We start from the raw sequence: 27,843 nt of genomic DNA, 5'->3' as shown, positions 1-27,843 counted from the left end.
TTAAAGCCTAAATCATATTTTTCACACAAAATCCGATCTGAATTAGGAAGAGCATCAATGCTCCTCTTTTCTTGTCCAGTCACAGCTCCCGCCCCCAAATCATACATTTCTTCAATTTTTTTCTATGGTCCCTTAATGGCGGCGCGGGAGCAAGCAGAGTAAAACGAAACCAGGAACCGAACCTCCACACATCTGAATTGTGGCTCTACATTTTTATCTCAGGGGTGCAAATGAATGAGAACGCCTCCTTTGAACTTATACCCGGTAGCCTCTGCGTTCGGAACGAGCTAATAGGCTAAAAACTTTGTGCAGCATTTGCATTCCGCTCAGTGATAGGCTGGGAAGGTTAAGGGAGTAGACGCTACGGCAAGCCGCGTAGTTTCGAAATCTCACTGCCAGTCATTTCTGTGTTTGTTTCTGCTGCGGAAGTATGGCTGAGTCGTTGGGCACTGATAATCCTGAGCGGGATGACCAGTACCGGAGGTAAAGCGAAAAGGATTTGGAACGGGAGGGTGATTCTGCATTTAAGGTTTACTTCTGAGCTAAGATTTCAGAGCGTTTCTCTTTCCCCGGATAAGAAATGGGATAACGCCGTTTCTCCTGCGCAAATGGGAGTCAAGACTGTACAATCCTAGTACCTGCCCGGGGGACTCAGTTGGTTTTACTGCTGTGTACACCTGTGTATGGTAACGTTGTGGAGCTGTGATATTCGAAATATTTAATAAAAGTTATTTGAATAATTACTAGCTCACATTTCAGGGTGCACTAGTTCCCTTGGCAGGTTGCAGCAGATCTAAAAATTGCAATGTTAAATTTCCAGGATGTAAAACAGCAGCAAAAGCAATTAATAGCGTTAAAATAACAGCAGGCCAGAAAGTTATTCAAAATAACAATAGTAAAATATAGGTAGCCCTGTTGGCTTATTTTTATCTGGGAGAGTGGGAGGGGGGACCTAGTACAGAATAGCTTTATTTTCACCACTCAGAATTTCCTAAAATATAGCATACAAGCTTTCAGAGTTCTTCGTGCTGGATGTTAAAGGGTGTGTTAGCCAAACAAGTAGCAGAAGAGTAAAAGGTGGACTACAACTGTAAGTGAAATTGATTAAGAACTGCATAAAAAGTTGGACTTTGGGACAAATTATATACCTAATCTCCCCCCCCCTTTTTTTTTGTTGAGTTACTGTATTTTGTGTGGTATCTGAAGAAGTGTGCATGCACACGAAAGCTCATACCAAAATAAAAACTTAGTTGGTCTTTAAGGTGCTACTGAAGGAATTTTTTTATTTTACTTCGACCCAGACCAACACGGCTACCTACCTGTAACCATGAAAGACGGTGTTTGCTGCCCCTAGTGGCGGGATATGTATATTGCCTAGTTTGAATATTGAAAGGTAACACTAAAGAGAGTGAAGGAGTGGGAAGGGAGGGGAAACTACAGTTCTCAGGACTCCCTGGGGGAAGCCATGTGCTTTAAATATGTGGTGTGCCTCTGCCCTAACACTACAGTGTCCACTCAGAAGTACCGTGTATATATATCAGTGAATTCAATTGTATGTACTTACTCTCATAGGACTGCAGCCTTAATCAGGTTAGGTTCTGCTAGGTGTAAAAAAATATTTCAAGATGCACGGAAAGCTGCTGAGGCAAAGAAGCAACATTCCTCTATATTTTGAAAATAAAAAAATCTACCAAGTATTTGCTAAATCTCCAGCTTTGCAAATATAAGGGTTACTGTGTTGGTGTTTTTACTTCTGCTCACTTTAAGTTCCTGATTGTTCCTTTGCATTGTTCCCCACAACCTTGTGTTCAGATTAAGGTCCATACTGGGCCTAACTGGAACCAGAGGTTGGGCCAGAGGTTTCCCATTGGTGATAAAAGCTCAATGGCATGGTTAATCCTGTGATTTTGCCTTTGTAAAAGAGAGAGAGAGAGAGAGAGAGAGAGAGAGAGAGAGAGAGAGAGAGAGAGAGAGAGAGAGACTTCTGGTGGTGTCACAGACCTTATCTGTTCTATAGATTTAAGCACTATCATACCAGCTTAAACAGCCATGGCTTCCCCTAAAGACTCCTGAGAGTGCTGAGAGTCTCCTGATTCACTTCACAGAGTTGTTAGTTAGAAGACCCCTATTTTCCTCATAGAGCTACATGGGTTCCCTGGGAAGAGGGATTGCCATGAGGAAAATAGGGATCTTCTAACAACTCTCAACACCCTTAACAAACTACAGTTCCCAGGATTCTTTAGGGGAAGCCATGAGTATTTAAAGTGGTTTGTTAGAGCTTTAAATGCATAGTGCAGGTGGGGTCTTGTGGGACTCCACTGACACTACCCAAAATGCTGTGTCCTTGGGCAGATGAGGCCTAATTCTCTCTGGAGAAACTTACCAAAACTCCACTTCTAATTTTTCCAATGCAATCCTATTTAGTCTACTCAAAAGCAAGTCCCATTGAGTTGAAGTGATCTTTGGGTGTTAGCCAGAATAATGCAGTTGGAAACAGTGTCTGGGCAGAAATCGCAGAAATGTCCAGGAAAATCCAGACGTTTGGCAATCTATGTCAGAAGTCTAGATTTTGGTGAATTTCCTTAAAAATAGCTCAAAAACTGCAATATTTTTGTTGTTGAGATTTTACAAAACAAGCTCAACAACTTTGACAAAAGAAAAAGCTCAACAACTTTTGTGTCCAGATTTTCACGTTTTGAAATATGGCAACCCTAGTGTTGAACATTTTTTATTCCACAAAGGTTTTTAATAATTTAAATTTATTTCTTTAGAAACTGCTTAATCAAACAAATCTTTAAGCAGTGTGCATAAAACAAGTATAAGTAATACACAAATGAATTCAGCAAATATTTTTAGACTGATATGTGTCTGGACAGGATTTTTGAATTAAAAAGGTTTTAGCAGATGTCTAATATCAGATAGCAAGGCTGTCTGCCTAGCACTGATTGGGAAGGAAAGCATATATGCTGCCACACTGAAAGATAAACTCCTAGCAAATGCAGAATGAACATTATATGGCCCTTATAGAAGTGCAAGTTCTGCAGATCAAAGTGCTTGAGGTAGAACACATGGAGCAAGTGCCGGTAAATGCTACAAGTAAGCCGGTCCCAAATTTTTATATAATTTCTAATGCTGTGTGTGAGTGGTCTCTGAATTTTTAGAGCTATTGTGTTTATCTCTTTTTGATATTTGATTTATTTTTACTATTAATTTTGTCATTTTTGTAACTCACTATATACTCGCTTTATATATATACTGTGTGTGTGTGTGTGTGTGTGTGTGTAATAAACAATAAATGACAGCTGTTTTGTAGGCATGTTATATTGTGTGAATCAAATGCATGGATGCTACTGTCCTTACTGAGACTCTTGAGTTGATTTTTGCAGGGTATTTCTGACTCTTCAAACTTTATATTTTGCAGATTTGTCTCCCAAGCAAAGCAGGAAGCAAAAAATGGCAATCTGGAGGAATCTCTCTGCCTTCTGAGGCAGGCACACCAAATCAATCCCTGTGAAAAGCTGACAAGAAAAATGAAAAAAGTTGAGGAAGCATTAGCTTCATTAGCCCTGGATCAGGAAGATGATGTCTTTGTGGACGTTTGTCAGAGTGGACTAATGTTGTTTGGTGAAATACATGACAAGCTATTTGACCACCAGAGAGAAGGGGTTGCCTTCTTATACAGTTTATACCGCGATGGAAGGAAAGGCGGTATCCTTGCAGATGACATGGGTTTGGGGAAAACCATTCAGGTCATTGCTTTCCTCTCAGGCATGTTTGATGAAGAACTCATTCGGACTGTGCTGTTAATTATGCCACCTAGCCTTTTGAGCAACTGGCTTGAAGAGTTTGCCAAGTGGGCTCCTGGGCTGCGAGTGAGTGTCTTTCATGGGCCCAAGAAGCATGAATGTGAGAAAAATCTAAAGAGGATCCAGAAGAGGAGTGGTGTCTTGCTCACGACTTATCAGCTGGTCCACAGCAATTGGCAGCAGTTATCAAGCTTTGATGGGAAGGAGTTCGTCTGGGACTATGTAATCCTTGATGAAGCTCATAAAATTAAAACACCATCTGCCAAAACGACAAAATCTGTGCATGCTATCTCTTCTGAAAACCGCATCCTGCTCACAGGGACCCCAGTCCAAAACAACCTAAAAGAACTCTGGGCTCTTTTTGACTTTGCTTGTCAGGGAACGCTTCTAGGCACGATGAAAACCTTCGGGGCAGAATATGAAAAGCCTATCACAAGAGCCAGGACAAAGAATGCAACCGAGGAAGAAAAAGCACTGGGACTGAAGATGTCTGAAAACCTGATGTCCATCATCAAGCCGTATTTCCTAAGACGGAGTAAGGATGAACTACAGAACAAAGTTAAGCCTGAACTTAAAACCAGTCTCCCAGAATATCAGAGCAAGGCTGTTGCTTCTGAAATGCCGTCACTGCCCAGAAAGAATGATTTCATTGTGTGGGTATACTTATCACCCATACAAAAAGAAATATATAGGGACTTTCTGTCTTTGGATCATATCCAAAAGTTGTTAATGACCACAAGGTCCCCACTAGCTGAACTGACTGTCTTGAAGAAACTCTGTGATCACCCTAGGCTGTTGTCAGCACAAGCATGTAGCAAACTTGGTCTGGAAGCTCTCAATTATAATATGGTGGATGGTGATGGAAATGATGGGCTTTCCAGCATGAAGAGAAACCTTGGGCACATTTTGGATGAGACTCTGATGGCGGAATCAGGAAAGCTGTGCTTCCTCGTGGCCCTGCTGGAAAGATTGCAGGAGGAAGGGCACAGAACACTGGTGTTCTCTTATTCAAGAAAAATGCTGGATATTATAGAGCGCATCTTAACTCACAGGTGCTTTAAGATAATGCGCATTGATGGAACAGTAAGCCATTTGGAGGAGCGAAAAAGGAGAATTAGTGTCTTTCAGAAGAGCAAAGAATACTCTGTGTTTCTGCTTACTACCCAAGTCGGTGGGGTTGGTCTAACCTTAACAGCAGCTACCAGGGTGGTGATTTTTGATCCTAGCTGGAATCCAGCTACAGATGCTCAAGCCGTAGACAGGGTTTACAGGATAGGGCAGAAGGACAATGTTGTAATCTACCGGCTAATTAGCTGTGGGACAGTGGAGGAAAAAATCTACAGAAGGCAAGTATTCAAAGACTCATTAATCCGGCAAAGCATGGGAGATAGGAAAGACCCATACAGATATTTCACTATGCAAGAACTAAGGGAGTTGTTCACACTGGGAGATACTGAGAGCTCAGAAACTCAGCTCCAGCTTCAATCTTTGCATGCAAGCCAAAGAAAAACAGATAATCAGCTGGACCAGCACATTGCATATCTCCATTCACTAGAGATATTTGGCATATCAGACCATGACTTAATGTACACACACGAAGCAGTTCGTGGAGATGAAGTTGAGGATGAAGAAGTCCACAGGGACATTGAACGCAGGGTACAGAAAGCTCAAGAGCTGGTACAGCTGGAATCCCAACTAAACACAACTGAAGGGGCATCACTTAAAGAAATGGAATTGTCTACCCAGCCAAAGAAAAAGCCATCAAAGCCTTTTCCGAATTATGCTCTTGTCCCACCTGTAACTGATGAACCTACAAACAGTGAGAACATCAGTCTTGTAGGCGACAGTGATGATGACATTGTCAGTGTGAGTTCTAAGATGACAGAGCTATTTATTGAGGAGGATGAACAAGTGCTTCAGAACATAACTAATATGGATATCTCTGCATCCATGGACAGAAAATGCAGACCAGCAAGTCAACAAGAAGTAACTCCTATATCTTCTTTTACTCAAGCTCATTCATTATCTTACAAGGAGAACTGTAGCCCTGCATGTCAGGTGGTTTCCCATGACCCACCTGCTGAGGGAAATGGCAAGTTTAACGATGCCCAAGTGGCCCCACTGCAGCAGTCATTTCACTATGTGCCTGATGATGGTGATGATCATCTACAAACTACTCAAAAGCATTATCAAAGTCCTGTATCCTCCTTTTCTCAAGGTCACTTGTCTTGCCAGGTAAACTGCAGTTCTGAACTTCAAACAGTCTGCCACGACCCACCTGTTGAGGCAAATGGCATGCTTATTGATGTCCAAGGGGTCCCATTGCAGCAGTCATCAGAGTATGTGTCTAACCCTGTCAATGAACAAGGCGAAACTGACATGTCTCTCAATGTTCCTACAAGTCCACATGGAGAGGCAGGTGAAGTTGCTGAGCCAGGTGCCTCAGGAGCACCTCAACTGCAGACCAGTAAAATGTCAGACCTCAGTTTTACGCAGAAATCTGGAATGAGTGTAATAATGACGAATGAGGTTCTATCTGATTCTCCCCAATGTGATTTCAGACTTGTCTTAGACGATTCCGAGGATCAGTTGCAAGATATCTCAGGAGTGGAAATGTCATTGAAGGATACAAAGAGCACCAGATTTCAACTGAATAGCCACTGCAGCTCTTGGGCTCACTCTCAGCTTCAGGAAAATTGGGACAACAGAAGTTTCCAAGCCAGCAAAAGTATAATGGGGTCTATGGTTATTGATGGCTCTGATGATGTGTTGATGAACAACAGTGAGCTTTCTTATCAGCATAAAAATATGCCCGTTAAAATAATCATTTCAGATAGTGAAGAGGATGACAGTTGTTTTACAATTGCTTGGGATGATACTGGTGGTAAGCACAGACAAGGATCTCCCACAAACAAACAACCTGATATTATGTCAACACCAAAATCTAAATTGTCCACAACTAGCCTTTGTTTCTCTCCTAGGATAATAGTTAGTGGAAGAAGATCAACCGCTTCTCGAAAATCCCTTACTAGTATCCTATTGGATCAGGTGGAGGACATTGCAGAGACCATTGAATCCACCAGTTATATGCCTTGTGAAGATTCTTTTAAGCTTTACCTTGAAGCAGAAAAAACTCTGGACAATTGTGATTAGGAGTTGGAGTGGCTGGAAAAGGAGCCGTCCAGTGAAATGATAGAGTCTGAGAGCAAAGTTAGAATTTTGCTAAAGCAATTTCTAGAGTTCTTATACTGTTACACTCACCCCTTTTATGGTACCCTTTTATTGATTCCTTCCAGAGCAGATTTGCATCCAATCACAGCAGTGGAAAGATGAACCTGCACCTTGAGAGAAATTGCTTCTGACATTGATCTGTAACATTTAAGGCCCAGCTTCTTTCACTTGGGGTGTGTGTATGCCCCCCCTCTCTTTATTTTTTATTTTTTTTTGTAAGAACTGGCTGTTAAGAATTTAAAATAAACCTGGTTTAACTTTGCAATCCTATTGTGTTAGCTGCTCTCTTTCTTTCTCTCTTTTACCACATTTTAGTTAATGCCATCTATTTCCTTGTTCCCACAGAAGGCAAGGAGTCCTTTCTTTCCAAGTAGATATAGGGATCCTGTGCTCCCCAAGACGTTGCTGGATCACAGCTCATAGTCCCTGGCATCACTTGGGCATACTGGTTGGGGCTGATGAGAGGGTTAAAAGTTCCTGCCTCTGCTTCAGAGGCTTAGTTCTCACCAAAATGTCCAAGCCTATATTTGGACTGTTCCTATGTCCACAGTTGGAGGATCACCAAACCAAATGCTCCTCATACTAAAAGTTCCCTGAAGAAAGTAAACTGGTGTGATAAAGGGGAAAGGTAAACTAGAGCTCGGCTGCATTACATCTAGCAGATAAATAAGTGGGAAGGGCAGCAAACAGATTCTTGCATGGCTTTGGAGTTCAGGTAGAATAGAGCCTGATGTTTTTAATGAATGAATGGGCCCACTAGCTAAGCTTGCTTCTTTTTTAGCTGTCCTGAAGCAGGAGGTAACCAAATGGTCACTAGTGATTGGTTCTGTTAGGAATCCCTTAAATCACAGGTGTATAAAATTAAAATGAGATACTGTATTAATGAAATCAACATTCTCTTAATCTAAGCTTGGTACAGGCAAGATTGGTACTATTAAATGTTCCCCATTAACTGTTGGACATTCTCAAAAAAGATTTCGGAGATTATTCTGATTCTTCTAACCAGGTTTACACAAAATAAATACAGTCTGGTGTCAAAGTTATTTTCTCCTAAGTACTATATATACTTTAAAAAGTTTTCGTTTAAAATTTGTTCTCCCCTACCCCATCCTAGGTTGCAATCTAGCAGTGCCATTGACATTAAGTGCCATTGACATTAAGAAAGGGAAGGGAGACCAGAAATCGGATTGTGTGCTGTGTCTCTAAACATATAATGAAAATAATAATACTCAAGAAATAAGTATACTTGAGTGTCTCTTTACATTATCTTTTTGTTCATATAAAATCTCATTTTCCTATTCTTTCACAGCTCTTGTTTGATGCAAGATCTTTCCGTTATTATACACTTCTGTTAAAAGTCAGCTAAACCCTCAAAATGTTGTGAATATGTATTCATTTCCTGTTGAGAAAGACTGGTGGAATAGTTTGTGGCACCTAGGTGCTTGCAATCTTACCTGGTGAAAAACGTTTTGCCGCAGAAAACCTATATAATATTGTGTTCCTGTCTATCTTGTCCAATATAAGCCCACTGGATGTGTCTGGGCTCCAGCTCTCATCATCCCTGACCTTGGCCTTGATGCCTAGAGTTTATGGGAATTGGAGTTTATAACAACATCTGGAGGACCAAAGGTTTCCTGCTTTAAATAGAGATTCATCAGCATTTACGTACTTGTTGAGAATCTTTTAACATTTTATCCCATTTTTTCCTACCATAAGAGACCCCTATAGGTTGATGTCCCAAAGGACATGCATTTATTTGACATACTGTACAGTGGTACCTCATGTTACAGACGCTTCAGGTTACAGACTCAGCTAACCCAGAAATAGTACCTCAGGTTAAGAACTTTGCTTCAGGATGAGGAGAGAAATCACATGATGGTGGCACGGCGGCGGCAGGAGGCCCTATTGGCTAAAGTGGTACCTCAGGTTAAGAACAGTTTCAGGTTAAGACTGCCCTCCAGAACGAATTAAGTTCTTAACCCGAAGTACCACTGTACAACAATAACAAGCCAATCCTGGCTAGAGTACTATTCTTTTGTCATGAATTTGTAAATATAGAACACTGACTAAGGTTATTGCTTTCCTCTAGAGTGACTCATGCCTAGCTGACATCACTCCTCAGAAGAGGTAAATGGGCTTTAACGTCACTGGAAGCAACACAGCTGCAGGCCTGTCAAGTTCTATTGATCTTCCATTCCGTCACAGTTGTCTCCTAGGGCTAAATTCTCCTCTGGCTTTGAAGCATCAGAGCATCTCTACTGATTTCACAGGATTTATTTTTATACTGAAATGTGATCCCAGTGTGTTCTAAGTGAAGTAGTTTTCAGATTCGGGATTCACCTTTAACCCTAAGCCTTTACCATGCAAACCTGCTTTTAAAATTATTAGTCATGTATGTGTTGGGATCATCAGTAGGCTCCTCTGCAGACCTTCCAGAAGTTGAGTTGAAAGTATTTTTCCATAAGCCACTGCCTGTTGCAGCTCATAACTCCGCTGGGAACCCAATAGCTTTGTTGATTAGGACAATGGTTCCCAAACCCACCCCCAATGGTGACTTGAAAATTCCTGAGGGTTTTGAGGGACCTCTTAAATGATTTTCTAAACCAGTGTTTCCCAACCTTTTTCTGACCGTGGCCCCCTTCCGACCTGGTTTCCTTCCTGTGCTCCCCCAGATGTAGCCAAAGGGAGGGCAGCTGCCCCCCAATAAGTAAAAATAAATATAAATCTGAGGTTCTGCACCCCTAACAAAAGCCTGTCCCCCTAACAAAAATCTTGGCTACACCCATGCCCCCCCCATCCTACTGGTAGAAAGGTAGCTATTTAAATGTTTTGTTTGTAAACAGAACATGTTTATTTATAATGTTTATAATTTATACAAAACATTTACATAAAATGTTAGGGACATAATGAAATGCTAAAGCATCCATGACAGATGGCCATCCAACCTCCGCTTTAAAATCTCCAAGGAAGGAGAGTCCAGAACCTGAGCGAGATCCATCTTCCATGTATTATAAAAAGTAAACAACACTTATTTGATCCCAGTTATTTGACAGAGAGGGGGAAACCTACAGATTTTGTAGTGTATAATTTTGAAGTGTCAGGCATAGCTCTAGTGGCTTTAGCCCAAACGTAGCAGAGTTTTCCTGCACAGTGCAGAAGCTAGTTGAGGTGGAAATGACTAGTCGGCTAGACGCAGAATAACTATTTACAGGATTTATTAAAAGAAAATAAAACCAGCAGAGTTTCTGCATACAAAGCAAAGCAAAATAAATCCTCTCTGTCTCTCTCTCCAACCATATACACAGCACTTCTACTCCTAACACCTAACAAAACCCAACTGTGCTAGCATTCCTAGATAACAGAGTTCAGTGCTGGTCATTAACCAATCAGAGGGAGTAGTTTCCAGGTCAGGCAGACCTTGGCTTTCTGCCAAGAGTAAATTGACACTGCCTTGAGTTAATTGTGTGAAGCAAGAATCTGTAAGTTTCCCATGAGAACCAATTAACAGAAACTGAACAGTCGTTTAGTTGTGTCCGACTCTTCCGTGATCCCATGGACCAGAGCACGCCAGGCACTCCTGTCTTGCACTGCCTCCCGCAGTTTGGTCAAACTCATGTTCGTAGCTTCGAGAACACTGTCCAACCATCTTGTCCTCTGTTGTCCCCTTCTCCTAGTGCCCTCAGTCTTTCCCAACATCAGGGTCTTTTCCAGGGAGTCTTCTCTTCTCATGAGGTGGCCAAAGTATTGGAGCCTCAGCTTCACGATCTGTCCTTCCAGGGAGCACTCAGGGCTGATTTCCTTAAGAATGGATAGGTTTGATCTTCTTGCAGTCCATGGGACTCTCAAGAGTCTCCTCCAGCACCACAATTCAAAAGCATCAATTCTTCGGCGATCAGCCTTCTTTATGGTCCAGCTCTCACTTCCATACATCACTACTGGGAAAACCATAGCTTTAACTATACGGACCTTTGTAGGCAAGGTGATGTCTCTGCTTTTTAAGATGCTGTCTAGGTTTGTCATTGCTTTTCTCCCAAGAAGCAGGCGGCTTTTAATTTCGTGACTGCTGTCACCATCTGCAGTGATCAAGGAGCCCAAGAAAGTAAAATCTCTCACTGCCTCCATTTCTTCCCCTTCTATTTGCCGGGAGGTGATGGGACCAGTGGCCATGATCTTGGTTTTTTTTTATGTTGAGCTTCAGACCATATTTTGCGCTCTCCTCTTTCACCCTCATTAAAAGGTTCTTTAATTCCTCCTCACTTTCTGCCATCAAGGTTGTGTCATCTGCATATCCGATATGCAGATGACACAACCTTATAAAAAGTAAACAACACTTATTTGATCCCAGTTATTTGACGGAGAGGGGAAAACCTGCAGATACAGTCCAATATACAGCTGTTGCTGCTCCTGCGAGTGTTTGGGAAGACCGCTCCCCCTGCAAGCCAATTCCATCAGGCCCAAGGGACGGGGCCTACACTCACACGTACTCTGAGCTGCTCTCTGCAGCAAGTGGCGAAAATGTTTTTAAATGTTTTAAAAGTGTTCTTAATCTGCTGCACCTCGAATTGTGTTTTTTTTAATATTATTTTATTATTTATTTTCTGTTTGGGATGGGACAAATGTTTAGTCGGGGCGGGGAGTAGTTCAATTTTAGCATAATTATTTCTTGCTTTGTTTTTACTTTCACTATTTTGTTAAGTTACTGTATAGTTTGTATTTTGCTTTTTAAGGGGAAAGGGTCAGGGGCTGCCTGGGAGTAGGCCTCAGCCATCAGAATGGCTGGGGTGTGTGTGTATTGGGACACCCGATCTCGTGATCATGAGCAGCAGGAGGAGTTACGCTAAGACCAGAACATGTCATTACAAAGGAGGCAGGCTTAGTCGTCGTTTGAGGACTATCCCTGCCTCCAGGTCTGGTTCTGACCAGAAGGATCCTGGAATCAGCAAGGGAAACCCACATGACCTGAAAGTGTTGCTGTGCAATGCCAGGTCACTGCCACCCACGACCTGATTGTGGGTGGAGGACTTGACCTGGCATGTGTGACAGAGATATGGTTGGATGAAGCAGATGGGCCTTAGAGAAGCAAGGATGTAACCTAGATATCCTGCCTGCTTCCTTACACCAAACTTTGTAGCCCAAAAATGGAGGTCACCAGATGCACTCAATCTGCTCTAAGCCTTAGCAGGCAATAAGAAGTGCTTTGCCTTTTGCGATGCTCTCCCCCTATTTCATCTCCTGGCAAAAAGTGGGATCCTACTTGCTCGAAGACTGAGAAAGGAAAGCGACTGGCTGGAAAACATTTAACTGGATATAGTAGTAGGTGAATATTCTCTGCTTGTTAATTTCCCTGCCCAGCAAACGGCCAATTATGAGGAACACTCCATCCACATGTATTGCACTGTCCTCAAATGGAGGGGGGTCCCCCATCTTACCAAATATATGTGTGACTTGGGCCCTTCCACACACGGCCTTCTAATTTTTTAAGTTGTTGTTTCAATGTGCGGGTGCTCGGCTCTCTTTTGATGAAGTTAGAACTGGCAGGCCTGGGTCCAGGTTAGTCCTGGGTTAAGTTAGTCTTGGCTCGAGGGGCAAAGTCCCACTGAAAGCGAAACAAACAAAAGGTTTGTAATCCAAAGAGCTCTGCCCTGGGTAGCTTGGCCCCAAGTCATAACTGAAGGAGCACACAGACCAGTTTTGCAGAAGCCATCCAACAGGCTTCTGACCCCCTCTGTGCAATGCAAATGCTAACCAGTAAGTCTTAGCACCCCCCTCTTAACAAAGTTAGCCACTGCATTTTAAAAATCCACCTATTAGGGCTGCAGGCAAAATCCTCCTCTCATCAGCAAACCGGAAAAGGAAACCTTGGAACCCATCGAGACCTCCTGTTAATCAATGAAGAAAAGATAAACATGTTTGATGTGTGCTCTGTCTGTTATGCTCACATTTCAAACTTTGACATTTGAAGGTTAGGGTCATAGGTTGTCAGTGACAGGAAGCCTAGCTGAGAGTAAACATCACGGAAATGTTCCTCGCCAGCAAATGAGTCCTCCATGCTGGCTACCGAGATGATGCCATTCCAGATGTTTTGGACTACAACTCCCATCAGCCACAACTATCCAGTGGTCAAGGATGATGGTGACTGTAGTCCAAAATCCATAGTGCAGCAGCACACCAGTTCGGGAAGGCAGCATTGAAATGTATGCCGGCATAACAGCATAAATGGCTTCTAAAAATGCATCTTATTCTACTGCCCAGGTGAGAAGGGGAAAATATATTAGCTTTTCTTGCTCTCCAATGTACATACAAGCATGATTCCTTCTCCAGGTCCTGGTCTTATCTCTCCTAATTCTGTTCTTCCTAAAAACTAAGCCCCCTTTATTCATTTGCATGCTAATATCCCGTTATTCTGATGCTTTGAAGTACTAATGGTTAATCCCTCCAGGCATCATCAATATTTTTTTATTGACTAGGATTAAAGGCTGGTACACACTGAAGTAGGTCCACACACATATCTCAATCCACATGGATCTTGGATCTTGATTACATTCTGAAGGTCCGATACACATTCTTTACACACAAATCAAACACCTCAAACCCGTTGCATAAACATTGCATAAACATTGTTTTATATGCCAGTTATAAAGTCGTCCTCGTTTAGTCGTGTAGCCGTGTCTGACTCTTTGTGACCCCATGGACCAAAGCACGCTAGGCACTCCTGTCTTCAGTTATAACATACAAGTTCTAATTAAATCCTAATAGGCTGGTGGTTGGACCCCACCCAATCCTATGATTTACTAAGCCTAAACATTTAGCACCATACATTATCTTTTCTGCTCTTCTGGAAGGAGCTTCAGGCCTTGGAGGGGTGATATGATAGCCATGTTCAATTACTGTATATAAAAGGATGTCATATAGAGGAGGGAGAAAGATTGTTTTCTGCTGCTCCAGACAAGCGGACACGGAGCAATGGATTCAAGCTACAAGAAAGAAGATTCCACCTAAACATTAGGAAGAACTTGCTGACAGTAAGAGCTGTTCGGCAGTGGAATTTGCTGCCAAGGAGTGTGGTGGAGTCTCCTTCTTTGGAGGTCTTTAAGCAGAGGCTTGACAGGCATATGTCAAGAATGCGTTGATGGTGTTTCCTGCTTGGCAGGGGGTTGGACTGGATGGCCCTTGTGGTCTCTTCCAACTCTATGATTCTATGAAAACTAATGGAGTGGCAGAGATTTACAACAAAGGAGGCATGGAATAGATGGACCAGAAGGTGCTACAACTCAGCTGGCTTGAACATGTGTTCCTGGCTTATGCATATGCTCTGCCACTCAGTTACTCCCTGTTTTGTTTTCAGAATATCCGGGTCCCAGGTTCCCCTCAGAGCGGATTACAAAATCTGACTCCATAACCTCAACAGCTCATTCCTAGCAGACAAACCACACTTAACCAACCAAACATGTTCCTGGCAATGGCGCAGCGGGGGGGGGGGGGGAGAGAATGGGGCAGCTGCCCCCCCATCAAGTAAAACAATAGAAATATCTAACTAACTGACCAATCACATTGGTTCTGCCCCCAATGAAGTCCTTGCCCCCCCCACAACAAAAATCCTGGCTACGCCTATGTCCCTGGTCCAGAATTTGAGGAAATAAAAGGCAAAGTGTAAAAGGAAGGAGTGGCCACTTTTGTCCCTGGGTGAGTTTACAAATTCAGTGGGATTTACTCTGAAGGAAATGTGGATCGGATTGCAGAACCTTAATCCCTCAGCCATGTTTCCCCTGTAGAGAAGAGCTCTGAGCCAAAATACTCAGTGGCGAGAGAGTCGGGGTGGATTTGAGGTACACGAAAGGCCATGTTTGTTTACAAGGGGATCGTGCCAGATTTTAGTGTTTCTGGGTGCTATATTTTTTGTACTGCAATGAAGATTCTGGAGCCCCAAAACGGTGGTGCTAAATGAAAAAGAGGGGGAAGAGAGGAGCTAGAGTTTTTTAAGTTGGGGGGGAGGGTAACTGGGAACGGACAGACACAGAATCATAGAATGAGAGTTGGAAGAGACCACAAGGGCCATCCAGTCCAATCCCCTGCCAAGCAGGAAACACCATCAAAGCATTCTTGACATATGCCTGTCAAGCCTCTGCTTAAAGACCTCCAAAGAAGGAGACTCCACCACACTCCTTGGGAGCAAATTCCACTGCCGAACAGCTCTTACTGTCAGGAAGTTCTTCCTAATGTTTAGGTGGAATCTTCTTTCTTGTAGTTTGAATCCATTGCTCCGTGTCCGCTTCTCTGGAGCAGCAGAAAACAACCTTTCTCCCTCCTCCATATGACATCCTTTCATATATTTGAACATGGCTATCATATCACCCCTCAACCTTCTCTTCTCCAGGCTAAACATACCCAGCTCCCTAAGCCGTTCCTCATAAGGCATCATTTCCAGGCCTTTGACCATTTTGGTTGCCCACGATTGAGGTGTGTAAATTAATACATGACGTGGAGAAAGCTTTTCTCCCTCATAATACTAGAACCAGCAGCCTAGAAATATCATAACTAGACACTGGAAGGACCTATCAGGAGTGAAGATAGACCACTGGTAACAAAAAGTACAGGAAACAAATTCAAACGAGCTACGGAGGATGCCTTCACCTGAGTTACATACACAGCACAATGGGACAATGAGCTCTTCCCCTCCAACAGCAGAGGAATCAATATGTGTCGCCTGGCCCCACAACCTAGCCTCCCTCCCTCACACAAATAAGCCACACCACAATCAACAAAACACAACCAATCAAGCTCAGGAACCCCTAACCCCTCGCAATATCAATAAAAATAAATACCAGTAAATACACAGACATAGGACCTACCCCCATCCCCCACACTAAGAATAGGCAATAGAACAATATATATATATATTCCCATCTCTCTGCCCCCCTCCCCTTTCCCCCAACTGGAATATGGCTATGACAAAAAGGTCTCTCCCCAAATGTAAACTTTGAAAAAGGCAATGAATTGAAAGTGGAGGCAATAGATGGACCGTTCCTTGTTCATCTGTTTGCTCTGTAACACAAGAAACGCCAATAAATACTAATACTAATATACTACTGTGTCCATGGAGTTTTCTTGGCAGGGATACTGGAGTGGCTTGCCAGTTCCTTCTCCAGGTGGATCACGTTTAGTCAAAACTCTCCACTATGACCTGTCCATCTTGGGTGGCCCTGAATGGCATATAGCTCATAGCTTCTCTGAGTTATTCAAGCCCCTTCGCCACGACAAGGCATTGATCCATGAAGGGGTACTATGGTCCATGGGGTCACAAAGAGTCGGACACGACTAAACGACTAAACAACAACAACAACACTACTACTGTGGGAACATGGGTGGCGCTGTGGGTTAAGCCACAGAGCCTAGGGCTTGCCGATCAGAAGGTTGGAGGTTCAAATCCCCGTGACGGGGTGAGCTCTCGATGCTCGGTCCCAGCTCCACCCAACCTAGCAGTTCGAAAGCACGTCAAAGTGCAAGTAGATAAATAGGTACCACTACAGCGGGAAGGTAAACGGCGTTTCCGTGTGCTGCTCTGGTTTGCCAGAAGTGGCTTAGTCATGCTGGCCACATGACCCGGAAGCTGTACGCCAGCTCCCTTGGCCAATAACGCGAGATGAGTGCCGCAACCCCAGAGTCGGTTACGACTGGACCTAATGGTCAGGGGTTCCTTTACCTTTACCTTACTAATACTACTAATAATAAAAATAGAAGCTGAATATTGGATGATTCGGGACAGACAAGGAGAAATACTTCCTTACTCAATGCCTATTTCAACTGTGGGATATCCTGCTACACCATTGATGACCACCAACTTGGGACAAGGGGGTAGGGCTAGGCAACTGTTGCATTGCAGGGGAGTTGGGCTAGATGACCCTCGGTGTCCCTTCCAACACTACGATTCTGTGAAAGTGCCCCACAATCCTTGGACGAAGGGCTACATTAATACAGGTGAAACTCATAAAATTAGAATATCGTTGAAATGTGCATTTATTTCAGTAATGCAACTTATTATTTTTTATTTTTCTTTTAATTTTTACAAATGCTTTCATTTGGAAATTCCACAGTAATAAAACAAATAGCTACAATAATACAAAAATAAACACCGCTATTACATTTCATTAATTACATTCCATTTATAATTGACTCACCTAACCACAAATAATTACAATTACAACAAATAAAGGCTTGACATATCTTGCTTTGCATGTCATGCATCCATCTCATATACTGGCTTCACCTTTTAAGTTGCATTACTGAAATAGATGCACTTTTCGACGATATTCTAATTTTCCGAGTTTCACCTGTAACTATAGGATGGGGGGTGGGTGGGGCATGGGAGTTGAGATTCCTGCCTTGCAGGGGGCTGGACTAGATGATCCTGTTGGTTCCTCTTCCAACTCTACCTTTCTAGAGTTCTTTAAGGCAACTAAAGTGAATTCATAGCCGGTCGCAGCTTTCTCTTTCTCCTCCTCCGAGAGGCGGTTCCGGCGGCCGCTCCAGGCGACCCTTCCCGGCCGGGGGCTGAGCTTGCGGGCGGCGCCTCCGTCCAGCCGGTCCTCCTCGTCCTCGGGGAGGGAGGAGGAGTCCTCGGCCGGCGAGGAGGCGCGCTTGGCCGGCCTCTCTCTCCATGGATCCTCCGCTGCTGCTGCATCTGCGCGAGTTCCAGGCGCTGGTGGATCGCGCGGGCGGCCGGGGGCGGCTGCTGCTGGTGGGCGAGGCGCGCGAGGGCGACCCGGCGCCGCGGGCGCTGCTGGAGACCTTCGCCCGGGACCTCTTCGCCGAGCCGGAGCCGCGCAAGGAGCAGGAGGCGGAGGCGGCGGCGAGGGCGCAGCCGGATCCAGATCCTCCCGGAGGGGCGCGCAGGGTCCGCGTGCGCGTCGGCGGCAGAGGCTCGGCGGCGCGCTCGTGCCCGCCGTGCGCGCTGCTCTTCGTGCTCTTCCGCGAGGCATCGCTCGCGCCTTTGCCGCCGCCGCACGCGCGCCGGGAGCGGCTCCGCCTGCGCGAGATCCTCTGCGACGTGCGCAGCCAGCTGCCCTCGGCGGCGCTCCCGGGCGTGGTGGGCGTGGTGGTGCTGGGGAGCGGGGGGCCCCCCGGCGAAGGTGAGGGCGCCCGGCTGCAGCTCGACGCGCTGCTCCGGCAAGTCTTCCGACGGAGGCGCCCGGCAGAGCACGACACCCTGCAAGCCGCCCCCTACAGCCCCGGAGCCGGTCAGGGGGCTGCCGAAGCCCGCGCCGCCGCCTGCCGGGCGCTGAGAGCCGCCCTGAAGCTCCGAGCAGGTGAGCGCAAGGGGGGGGGAAGGGCAGGCATTATTTTGCATTTATATCCAGCTCTCTTTTGCACAGGTAGCTCCACCACGGTGGACGTGCCGGATTTGCCTATAAGCTAAACAAGCTATAGCTTTGTTGTTGTTGTTGTTGTTGTTGCTTAGTCTTGTCCGACTCTTCGTGACCCCATGGACCAATGCCTTGTCGTGGCGGAGGGGCTTGAATAACTCAGAGAAGCTATGAGCTATGCCATGCAGGGCCACCCAAGATGGACAGGTCATAGTGGAGAGTTTTGACTAAACGTGATCCACCTGGAGAAGGAACTGGCAAGCCACTCCAGTATCCCTGCCAAGAAAACTCCATGGACAAAGACAACAAGCTATAGCTTAGGGCCCCACAAAAAAATTAAAGGGAGAAATAACTGGATGTACATTTCCAAAATATAAGATAAAAAAACAATTTATTTGATAAAAATACATATTTTGTTATGTGCAAATGGCTTTAGATACCTATTAAAGGTAAAGGGACCCCTGACCATTAGGTCCAGTCGTGACCGACTCTGGGGTTGTGCGCTCATCTCGCTTTATTGGCCAAGGGAGCCGGCGTACAGCTTCCAGGTCACGTGGCCAGCATGACAAAGCCGCTTCTGGCGAACCAGAGCAGCGCACGGAAACGCCGTTTACCTTCCCGCTGTAGCGGTACCTATTTATCTACTTGCATTTTGACGTGCTTTCAAACTGCTAGGTTGGCAGGAGCTGGGACCAAGCAACGGGAGCTCACCCCATCGCAGGGATTTGAACCGCCGACCTTCTGATCAGCAAGCCCTAGGCTCTGTGGTTTAACCCACAGCGCCACCTGCGTCCCTATTAGATCCATACCTATTGGATCCATAAATTACCATATAGCATATATTCAATGCAAAAACAGTGGCAATTTGTTGTTGAAAAAGGACAGCTGGACGTATAAAGGGCCCCATTACCTTCAGTAGCTTAGGGCCTCATCAAAGCTAAATCTGGCCCTGACGGTGCCCCACGTGGTTTTGCCCCCCCCCTTTATTCCTCACAATAACCCTGTGAGGTAGGCAAGGGATGCCAACTTGAATTCAATGTTGGGGAGGGGGCGCTGGTAAGCCCTACTCTGCATAATCGTTCGCAAGACACACAATTTGAATGGCAATGCCCATCAACTTGGGTGTGTGTGTGACTGGACCCCTCTAATATTTTATTGGCGGGGGCCGAAGGGAATCGGCTCCTATCCTAGTAGGTTAGTCCAAGAGGTATTGAATGACTCCAGAGTCACCCTTAGCTGAGTGGGCATTTGAACCCTGGTCTCCCGTTTACTAATCTGGATCAACTCCATGCTGATTCATGGAATTGTAGAGGTGGAAGGGACCCCCCCAGGGTCATCTAGTCCAACCCCCTGCAATGCAGGAAGCAGCCCCTGCGTGGACTCGAACCACCAACCTGCTTAACAGCCAGAGACTCTGACCTGTTGCTGCAATTCATTTCTGTGTCACAGATTTAGGCTCTGCCGTTCTGTTTATATCCTACCCTTCTCACCAATCAATTGTGGGTATTGGATATTGTTCTCTTCCCCTCCCCTTGTTTCAGCCACACAACAACCCTGTGAGGTAGGTTAGGCTGAGAGAGAGAGCGTGGCTGGCACCCAAGGTCACCCAGTGAGCTTCCTGGCTGAATGGGGATTTGAACTCTGGTCTCCCAGGTCCTGGTCCAACGTTCCAGCTATTGCAACATACTTAAAATTCTTCGGATACCTCCGACTGTAATTCCATGCGTCAATATTAAGATGGTGGCACTTATCCACTGCCAGTGACTTTCTGTTTAAAACAAATAACTGCTTGGCTTGACTGCTGATAAAAATCATAATTAATAATTAATAATAATAATTAAAAGGGCTTACAGGTTTATTTCCTTCAGCGGCTTGCCACCCTCTCTCTTACGGCCTTGCCCCTGTGATTTTGGCAGTAGCTTGGCACTTAGAAGAGGAGGAGGTGTTTTTTTTTTTGTCCTGATGTGAAATTGGTGGCAGAAAAAAACAACAATAAGTTACGTTATCTGGTTGTGGTAGAAAGCAGAGGAGCGAGGCCAAGAAACAACCTTATTTGTTTTTAAAATGCAACATTTGATGGAAATGCCAGTTACCGGTACCTGGAAATGGGGTTTGGGGGAGAGAACTAGCATAAGAGCATTGGTTTGATCTAGCAGGAATATATCTATGGCCCATCAAGTCCAGCATCCTGCTCTCACAGCGACCAGCCAGGTGCCTGTGGGAAACTGGCAAGCGGGATTCGAACACAGGAGCCCTCTCCTTTCCTGATATTTCTAGCAACTGGGATTCAGAGGCATTGCTGCCTCTTGACTGCAGAGCACAGCCATCAAGAGACCTCTCCTTGCTTAATTCGTCTCATCCTCTTTTAAAGCCATCTTGGTTAGCTGCCTCCTGGGGCAGGGAGTTCCATAGATTAATTATGTATTGCATGAAGAAGGAATTGGCCTTAAGCTTCCACTTCTCAGGGCAGGTTTGCAGTTCCCTTGCTCCGCTAACTTTAGCCTTCCGGCCCCTCGAGCCACATCCTTGGCTGCCGAACTACTCTAATCCTCCAGGGCGGAGGCTGCTAATCTCCCAGGCTCTTAAAGGTGACTGTGGGGGTCATTCCAGGTTGCCTCTGGCTGCAGAGAGGAAAGGTATCTGTTTCTTTCCGCTGGACCCAAATCCCACGCCTCTATACTCATTTTCCCAGCGAGTTCAGTAGCACTGACATTGAAAACATGATAGGTGGCGGCTATGGCAGGCACCTGCCTGCCTCCCCCCCCCCAGGTGATGTTTCTAGTCTTGCTTCCCTGTCCTGGGATTGTACACAGAGATACAGCTGGCAGCCTTTGCTTTGGGCCCTAGAAGAGGGCCCCCAAAATGATCAAGGGGCTGGGGCAACTCCCGTATGGAGAAAGGTTACAGCATTTAAGGAGGATGTTGACAAGCTGGAAGGTGTGCAGAGGAAGGCAAGCAAGATGATCAAGGGCCTGGGAAGCAAGCCTGATGAGGAACGGTTGAGGGAGCTGGGGATGTTTAGCCTGGGAAATAGGAGACTGAGAGGAGATAGGATCACCATCTTCAAATATCTAAAGGGCTGTCACATGGCAGAGGGAGGAAGCTTGTTGTCTCCTGCTCTGGAGGGCAGGACTCGAACCAGTGGCTTCGAGTTACAAGAAAGGAGATTCCGACTAAACCTCAGGAAAAACATCCTGACAGTGAGAGCTGATCGACAGGGGAATCATCTCCCTTGGGAGGTTGTGGACTCTCCTTCCTTGGAGGTTTTTAAGCAGAGGTTGGGTGGCCATCTGTCATGGATGCTTTAGCTGAGATTCCTGCATTGCAGGGGGTTGGACTAGATGATCCTCGAGGTCCCTTCCAACTCTACAGTTTTATGATTCTTTGATTTGGGGCTGTGGAGAGATAGCCACCAACCTGGATGGCTTTAAAGGATTATGCAACAGGACTTTTTGCAGGGAGGGAGCCAAAGTTGTTGAGCTTCTTTTAGGGCAGGGATCCCCAAACTTCGGCCCTCCAGATGTTTTGGACTACAATTCCCATCATCCCTGACCACTGGTCCTGTCAGCTAGGGATCATGGGAGTTGTAGGCCAAAACATGTGGAGGGCTGCAGTTTGGGGATGCCTGTTTTAGGGGCTCCTGCTTTCACCCTCCCCAGGGGCATCTGACTGGCCACTCTAAGAACAGGATGCTGGCCTAGATAAGCCACTCTCTTCACCCACCAGGACTCCTCTTGTGCTTCAGGAGACCTTAACTGCACCTGGGGGTCCTGGAGTGTTATTCCAGATTTGGTAAAGCAGATCTGCCTGAGCCAGATTATCTAATCTGCTGGGAGGTTTGCACTTTGTACATCTGGCCTGACCTCTTGCTCTCTTCTTCATTCCAAAGAAGGGGCAGAAGCCAAGAAGCAGAGGATCCCAGCCTTCCTGCAGTGCATCCCCTGGGCTCGAAGGAGTCGGCGGAAGGAGGGGCATCCGGACGCAGCCCCCAGCAACTTCAGCGAAGGTCAGGTCTACTTGAGGGCTCTGTGGTGCAGTAGGGTAGGCAGCTCTCGGGATCGGCCGAGCTGACCCGCTGCAACTTTTGTTACACGGGTGTCATCCCATGTGGAGTCCAGAATTAAGATTCCTGATTTTGGTTTGAAAGTCTGTAAAGTTCCTAGCCCCCATGGTGTCTGGGACCAATTTAGGTGCTGGTGCTGAGGTTTAAGAAGGATACCTGCAAACAGGAATGTGTACAGAGAGTTTGTGGGGGTGGGGAGAGCTTGCCAGCAGGTCTGTCTTAAACATATCCGGCGCTGTGGTGCAAAGATCCCTCCGGCGCCCCCCCCCCAGCAACTCCAAAACGAGGGAGGGTGTGTGGGAAATGTCCTCTGCCTCCCCTACCGCCCCGATCCCCAGTGTGGTGGCGGCGATCAAGCAGGGAAATGTGCTGGCGGACATGCTCTCTGGCGTCGGGGCACCAAAGAAGGCAGCCCAGGAAGGCTGTGCGCCGCCTTTCGCCATGTAGCAGGAGGAGGACAGTGACCAGGAGCAGGGCCGTCTTTAGCAGATGCAGAGGCTTGGGAGGGAAGCTTGGCGCAGCTTCCATCCTAAGCCTCTGTGGGGATCGTTCTCCACCTGTGGAGGCTTGGGAAGGAAGCTGCACGCCCGGCAGCCATATAGTTGGTGGGGCGCAGCTGGAGGGCGTGCAAGGAAAGGGGAGGCTTCTGGCAAAGCCGCACAGCTCCCCCCACTCGCTAGGGCGCCCCTGAGAGGCCGGTGTCCTGGCTCAACGCACCACTGACACCAATGGTAAAGACGGCTCTGCTTGCCAGACAAATTTAGGGGATGCACGGAGGGAGGACATTCTGCTGATGAAACCATAGTGGTACACTCCCTTTGTACCCCGCCTGTGCAAATCTGCGTCTTGCTACTTTCTGTGTTCAGTCACCATTCAAGGTAAAGAGTGCAGAGAATTGCAACCTACATTTGTCAAATAGCCTAAAATATTTTTGGTGCCAAGTTAAAATCCTCTCCCTTTCAGTTCCTTGGCTTCGTTTTGACTGGAAACCATGGTGGTTTTCCCTTTGTAACTGAGACGCTCTAAATGGGTTTTCCTTTCCCCCCCAACGTAGATGCCTTGCAAGACCCGGAAGAAGGTGTGTCTTTGACCAACATGGAGCCCAACGGGAACTGCGAAGAGGCCTGTGGAGCCGTAGCCACTTAAGAAGTCCTGGAGGAACCTTCTCTTTGCTGCTATATCGGACTGAAGGAGCTGCCCTTTATTTGCCTTGTAGGAAAAGCATCAAGCACACACTTTGTGGGGGGGAGGGAGCATGGTGTTGGCTCTTTTAAAGGAGCTACGTCGCCTTTGTTTGATCCCAATAAACTTTGTAGCAGAAGCCCAGAAGCAGCTTTGCTTGGCCTCAGCCAAGTGAAGATGGGGGACCTCCTCAGCCTGAAGAATTACATGGGAACTACATCAAATCCTTGAGGTTCCCACTCAAAAGGCTGTGTCATTTTCATGGAAAGTAGCAGACATTGTCCTCTAGTCAGTGAGCATATTGCTATTACCGACTGTGGCTTCTCATTTATTGGGTAATTGTTTTAATTGCCTTATTAGGGAAATAACTGCCTTCAAATGTGAAATGTATGGTGAGGAAGTATTTATGGGCTGAGAATTTATTATGCTTGGGAGGAAAAAGAGGAACGACTCTGGTGCTGCTTTTTTTTAAAAAGCCAAAAAACCTCTCCCTGATTTCCAGCTTGAACTGTGTTTGCCATCGCAAAGAGGATGGGACAAGATTCTCAGTGGAATATGTAGAAATCTGGGCAGGTGTTGCTTGCCTCTTCTCTGTGGTTGTGAGAACAGTTGTAATGTATTCTGGATCTAGTACTGTTAGAGTCCAAAGTACATTTGCATTAAACGGAGCCCAACGTATATATTTTGCATCTGCTCTCATCCTAGGAGAGCGTTCCTAGAAGTGTTCCTTTTTGGGTCTGTCCTCCTGTTCTCTTGTCCTACAGTTGTCCTACAATTCTCCTAAACCATGGTGTTTCTAGGGACTGGCCTGCAGGGGCAGGAAATAGTAGTAGAGTTTAGGCAAAAAAACCCCCCAATGTTCACAAGAATGTGATGGAGCCCCCAAAATCTGGCACCCATGAAATGCCCGAGAATCTTGTTTCTACTGGAAGAAAATAGTTGCCCTCTTCTGCACAAAGCAGTTCCATTAGAAAGCTTTGCTGGGCTTTGTTTTGCACTGGAAACATTGACTGTCTTTAGAAAGGCCTTGTTGCTGCAGGCTTCTGTAACTGGTGCCTTTTCCGATGTGTGGGGTCCAGAGCTAATTGGTAAAAGCACAGCACAGGAGGCGAGAGGAAATAATCAATTATTTTTGCCAATGAAGCTGCTTGACGTGCTTTACTTGCGACCGTTATTCCAGAAGGCAGTGCTTCTTCTCCTGGCCTAACATTTCAAAATACTCTATTCACTGTGAACTGTTTGTACTATAGACATGTGGGTGGTTTTTTTTTTTAAAAAAGTAAGCTTGTGAATAGTCCATAATGTAAAATTGCAACAGCAGCAAGACACACTAAAATTCCAAACAGTTTGACTAATGTTACTGTTTCTGTTTCGCCTTAGTTGCTATTTTGTCTCTCTAGGTTCTCTATAAAACTCTGATGGGGCTGGAGATTATATCGATTTATGTTCATTAACCTGTAAAGGGGGGGGGGGCTTTCTGGAAAATTTAGAATTGACAAAACTTTCAGGGGAAGCTTCCTTGTGCAACTTTGGCTTAATGCATTAGCACATTTTCAGTTTGTATTGGAACGTTTTCCCCGATGCCCTAGACTAGAGAGTGACCTAATTTAGCGTGTTTGGGCTCCTTGTATTTCGTAAACATAGCTGAAAGCTTTGAAACCACCAAGCTTGCCTAATACTAGATGTATTTTCAGCTGGCATCTATTCATTGCTGCTAATGAACTTCACAAAATCGGGAGCGGAAAAACTCTGCAGAAAAGTAAAGCTTTGGAAATTCCTTTGCAACCGACATCACCCGTGCTAACCATTTTTAAACTAATGGTGAAAGCAGAACAGAGTTATTTCTCTGACCTCCTTTAGAGACTTCTGAGGGGAGAGAAACATCACAAAATTTGCAATAGGATTGCTGCTACTTGTTGGCCAGGTCAAAGGTGTTGTACCCTCTGCCTTACAAGTTCCATGAAGGCATGGAAGACTAGGAGACACTGATGGGCTGTTGTGCATAGCTGCTGGCTTTGTTGGGCCTTTTCATTTGCAAAGCATGCCTTGGGATAGCCTGCTCGAATCTGCAGCCTTCCAGATTTTTTGGACTACAACTGCTTGTTTTGTCTGCTGTTAGAAGAATCATAGAATCATAGAGTTGGAAGAGACCACAAGGGCCAGCCAGTCCAACCCCCTGCCAAGCAGGAAACACCATCAAAGCATTCTTGACATATGCCTGTCAAGCCTCTGCTTAAAGACCTCCAAAGAAGGAGACTCCACCACACTCCTTGGCAGCAAATTCCACTGCCGAACAGCTCTTACTGTCACGAAGTTCTTCCTAATGTTTAGGTAGAATCTTCTTTCTTGAAGTTTGAATCCATTGCTCCGTGTCCACTTCTCTGGAGCAGCAGAAAACAATCTCCCTCCTCCATATGACATCCTTTCATATATTTGAACATGGCTATCATATCACCCCTTAACCTTCTCTTCTCCAGGCTAAACATACCCAGCTCCCTAAGCCGTTCCTCATAAGGCCTTTGACCATTTTGGTTGCCCTCTTCTGGACACGTTCCAGCTTGTCAGTATCCTTCTTGAACTGTAGTGCCCAGAACTGGACACAGTACTCCAGGTGAGGTCTGACCAGAGCAGAATACAGTGGTACTATTACTTCCCTTGATCTAGATGCTATACTCCTATTGATGCAGCCCAGAATTGCATTGGCTTTTTTAGCTGCTGCATCACATTTTTTAGCTGCTGTTCTTAGGCTGTCCATTTTAAATTGCTAATTTTCGGTTTCAATGTATTATGTCAGGGGTTGGCAACCTAAGCGTGGCCCATGGGGTCGTTTAACCGGCCCATGGATCCCCGCCGCCCTCTCAGTCGGCTCCCGTGCGTCACGCTAAACCAGCACGGAGAAGAGCGGGGACTGCCTTCCACAACACTGGCCAGCTTCCCATTGGCTGCAGGAAGCTTCTACAGCCAATGGGAAGCTGTGCATGCCTCCTCCGCGCCAGAAGGAGCGCTGAAAATAGCGTTTGCGCATGCACACTCTGGTTCACCGTGGCGTCTGTGGGACCGTGAACCGGCCCAAGCCACAAAAACTTTGCCGGCCCCTGTATTATGTGCTATCCTGGGACCCCCAGGGTGAACAGCGGACTACAAATACTCCTGAATACTTACCTTCACGTTGGCTGTGGTTGATGGGGGTTGTAGTTCAAAATATCTGGAAGTCCCCAGGCTGGAATATCTCCCAGTCCTGCAGTGAACAGCAGCATGATTCAGGAAAGGGAGGAGTCAGGATTTTGAGACACCCTCTTCTGCCCCTGAATTGCAGGTCTGTCCCTTTGGTTTCCTCTGTACCTCAGTTGTCTTTGATGTGCTGAAATAGGATACCATTTGCCTACCTCAAGAGGAGGGTAAATACGGTAGCACAAGTAGGACAGTGCAAGTTGAAATGAGGGAATGTGCAAGGGTGAGGTGGATTAAGGAGGACCTCAGTCCAGAAAGCTCTCCAATGCATACCAGAGGAATTGAATTTGAACACTGGCCCCTCTTATAGCAGGGTTTGTTTGTTTTTTTACATTGTTCCTGCACAGCTCAATAGGTCTAGATGCTGAGTGTGCCTGTATGTGTAAGGATTTCGCCATCACAGCTGAATTTAGCAGGACTCCAACTGCCATGCAAACGGATATAGAACAAGGCTGCCATGCTCTGCAGTGTGTGCTCCCACCCACTACCTCCCCACTAACAGAATTCCTGTTTGTATTACTAGTTGCACGAAGCGTGTGCACACACAGGAACCAACCAGACAAGACTTCTGCTTGCTTTCTGTAGTGAGGGAAAACCAGCCCTGCTTTATTTCTGCTTGTCCTTGCAGGTGTCAAAGGCACAGGAGCCCTGCCAACAAAAAAATATGGCAACCACACAACTCGCTCGTTGGAAAGGGCTGCTGCTGCTATGCTTCATAATGTAACCGAAATGCCATCAAACTCAAGTGTCCATTCCAAAGGTTTAATCTGCCTGTACGAAAAGAGTCGTGCCATTTTTATTTTTGTCAAACCCCAAAACTGAAGTGTATTATAAAGCAGATGAAAGCAACTAATGTTTTAGTTGCACTAACCATGAATTAAGTTGTTCCAACCATTAATCCGCTGAATAAAATTCACAATGGCTACAGATTCTTGTAGCTATTGATCCCTATGGAGACGCTGACTCAAAC

General features: G+C 45.8%; 2 protein-coding genes across 2 annotated transcripts; both read left to right on the top strand.

Moving 5' to 3' along the window:
* The first annotated feature begins 298 nt into the window (after positions 1 to 298).
* LOC132592135 (DNA excision repair protein ERCC-6-like) lies at positions 299 to 7,302 on the top strand. Its single transcript, XM_060274292.2, has 2 exons — positions 299 to 483; positions 3,422 to 7,302. Exons 1-2 carry the CDS (start codon positions 431 to 433, stop codon positions 6,957 to 6,959), a joined length of 3,591 nt encoding a protein of 1,196 aa, XP_060130275.2. The 5' UTR covers positions 299 to 430; the 3' UTR covers positions 6,960 to 7,302.
* Positions 7,303 to 17,041: 9,739 nt separating this feature from the next.
* On the top strand, positions 17,042 to 24,990 carry C5H2orf72 (chromosome 5 C2orf72 homolog). The gene is made up of 3 exons (XM_035133820.3): positions 17,042 to 18,340; positions 22,287 to 22,403; positions 23,515 to 24,990. The coding sequence occupies exons 1-3, from the start codon at positions 17,692 to 17,694 to the stop codon at positions 23,604 to 23,606; spliced, it is 858 nt and encodes a 285-aa protein (XP_034989711.1). The 5' UTR covers positions 17,042 to 17,691; the 3' UTR covers positions 23,607 to 24,990.
* The last annotated feature ends 2,853 nt before the right edge of the window (positions 24,991 to 27,843 follow it).

This window comes from Zootoca vivipara, chromosome 5 (genome assembly GCF_965207765.1).
Source record: "Zootoca vivipara chromosome 5, rZooViv2.hap1.1, whole genome shotgun sequence".
Lineage (NCBI taxonomy): Eukaryota > Metazoa > Chordata > Lepidosauria > Squamata > Lacertidae > Zootoca > Zootoca vivipara.
Note: the sequence above shows the minus strand (reverse complement) of the source record. Positions and strands in the feature narration are given on the sequence as shown.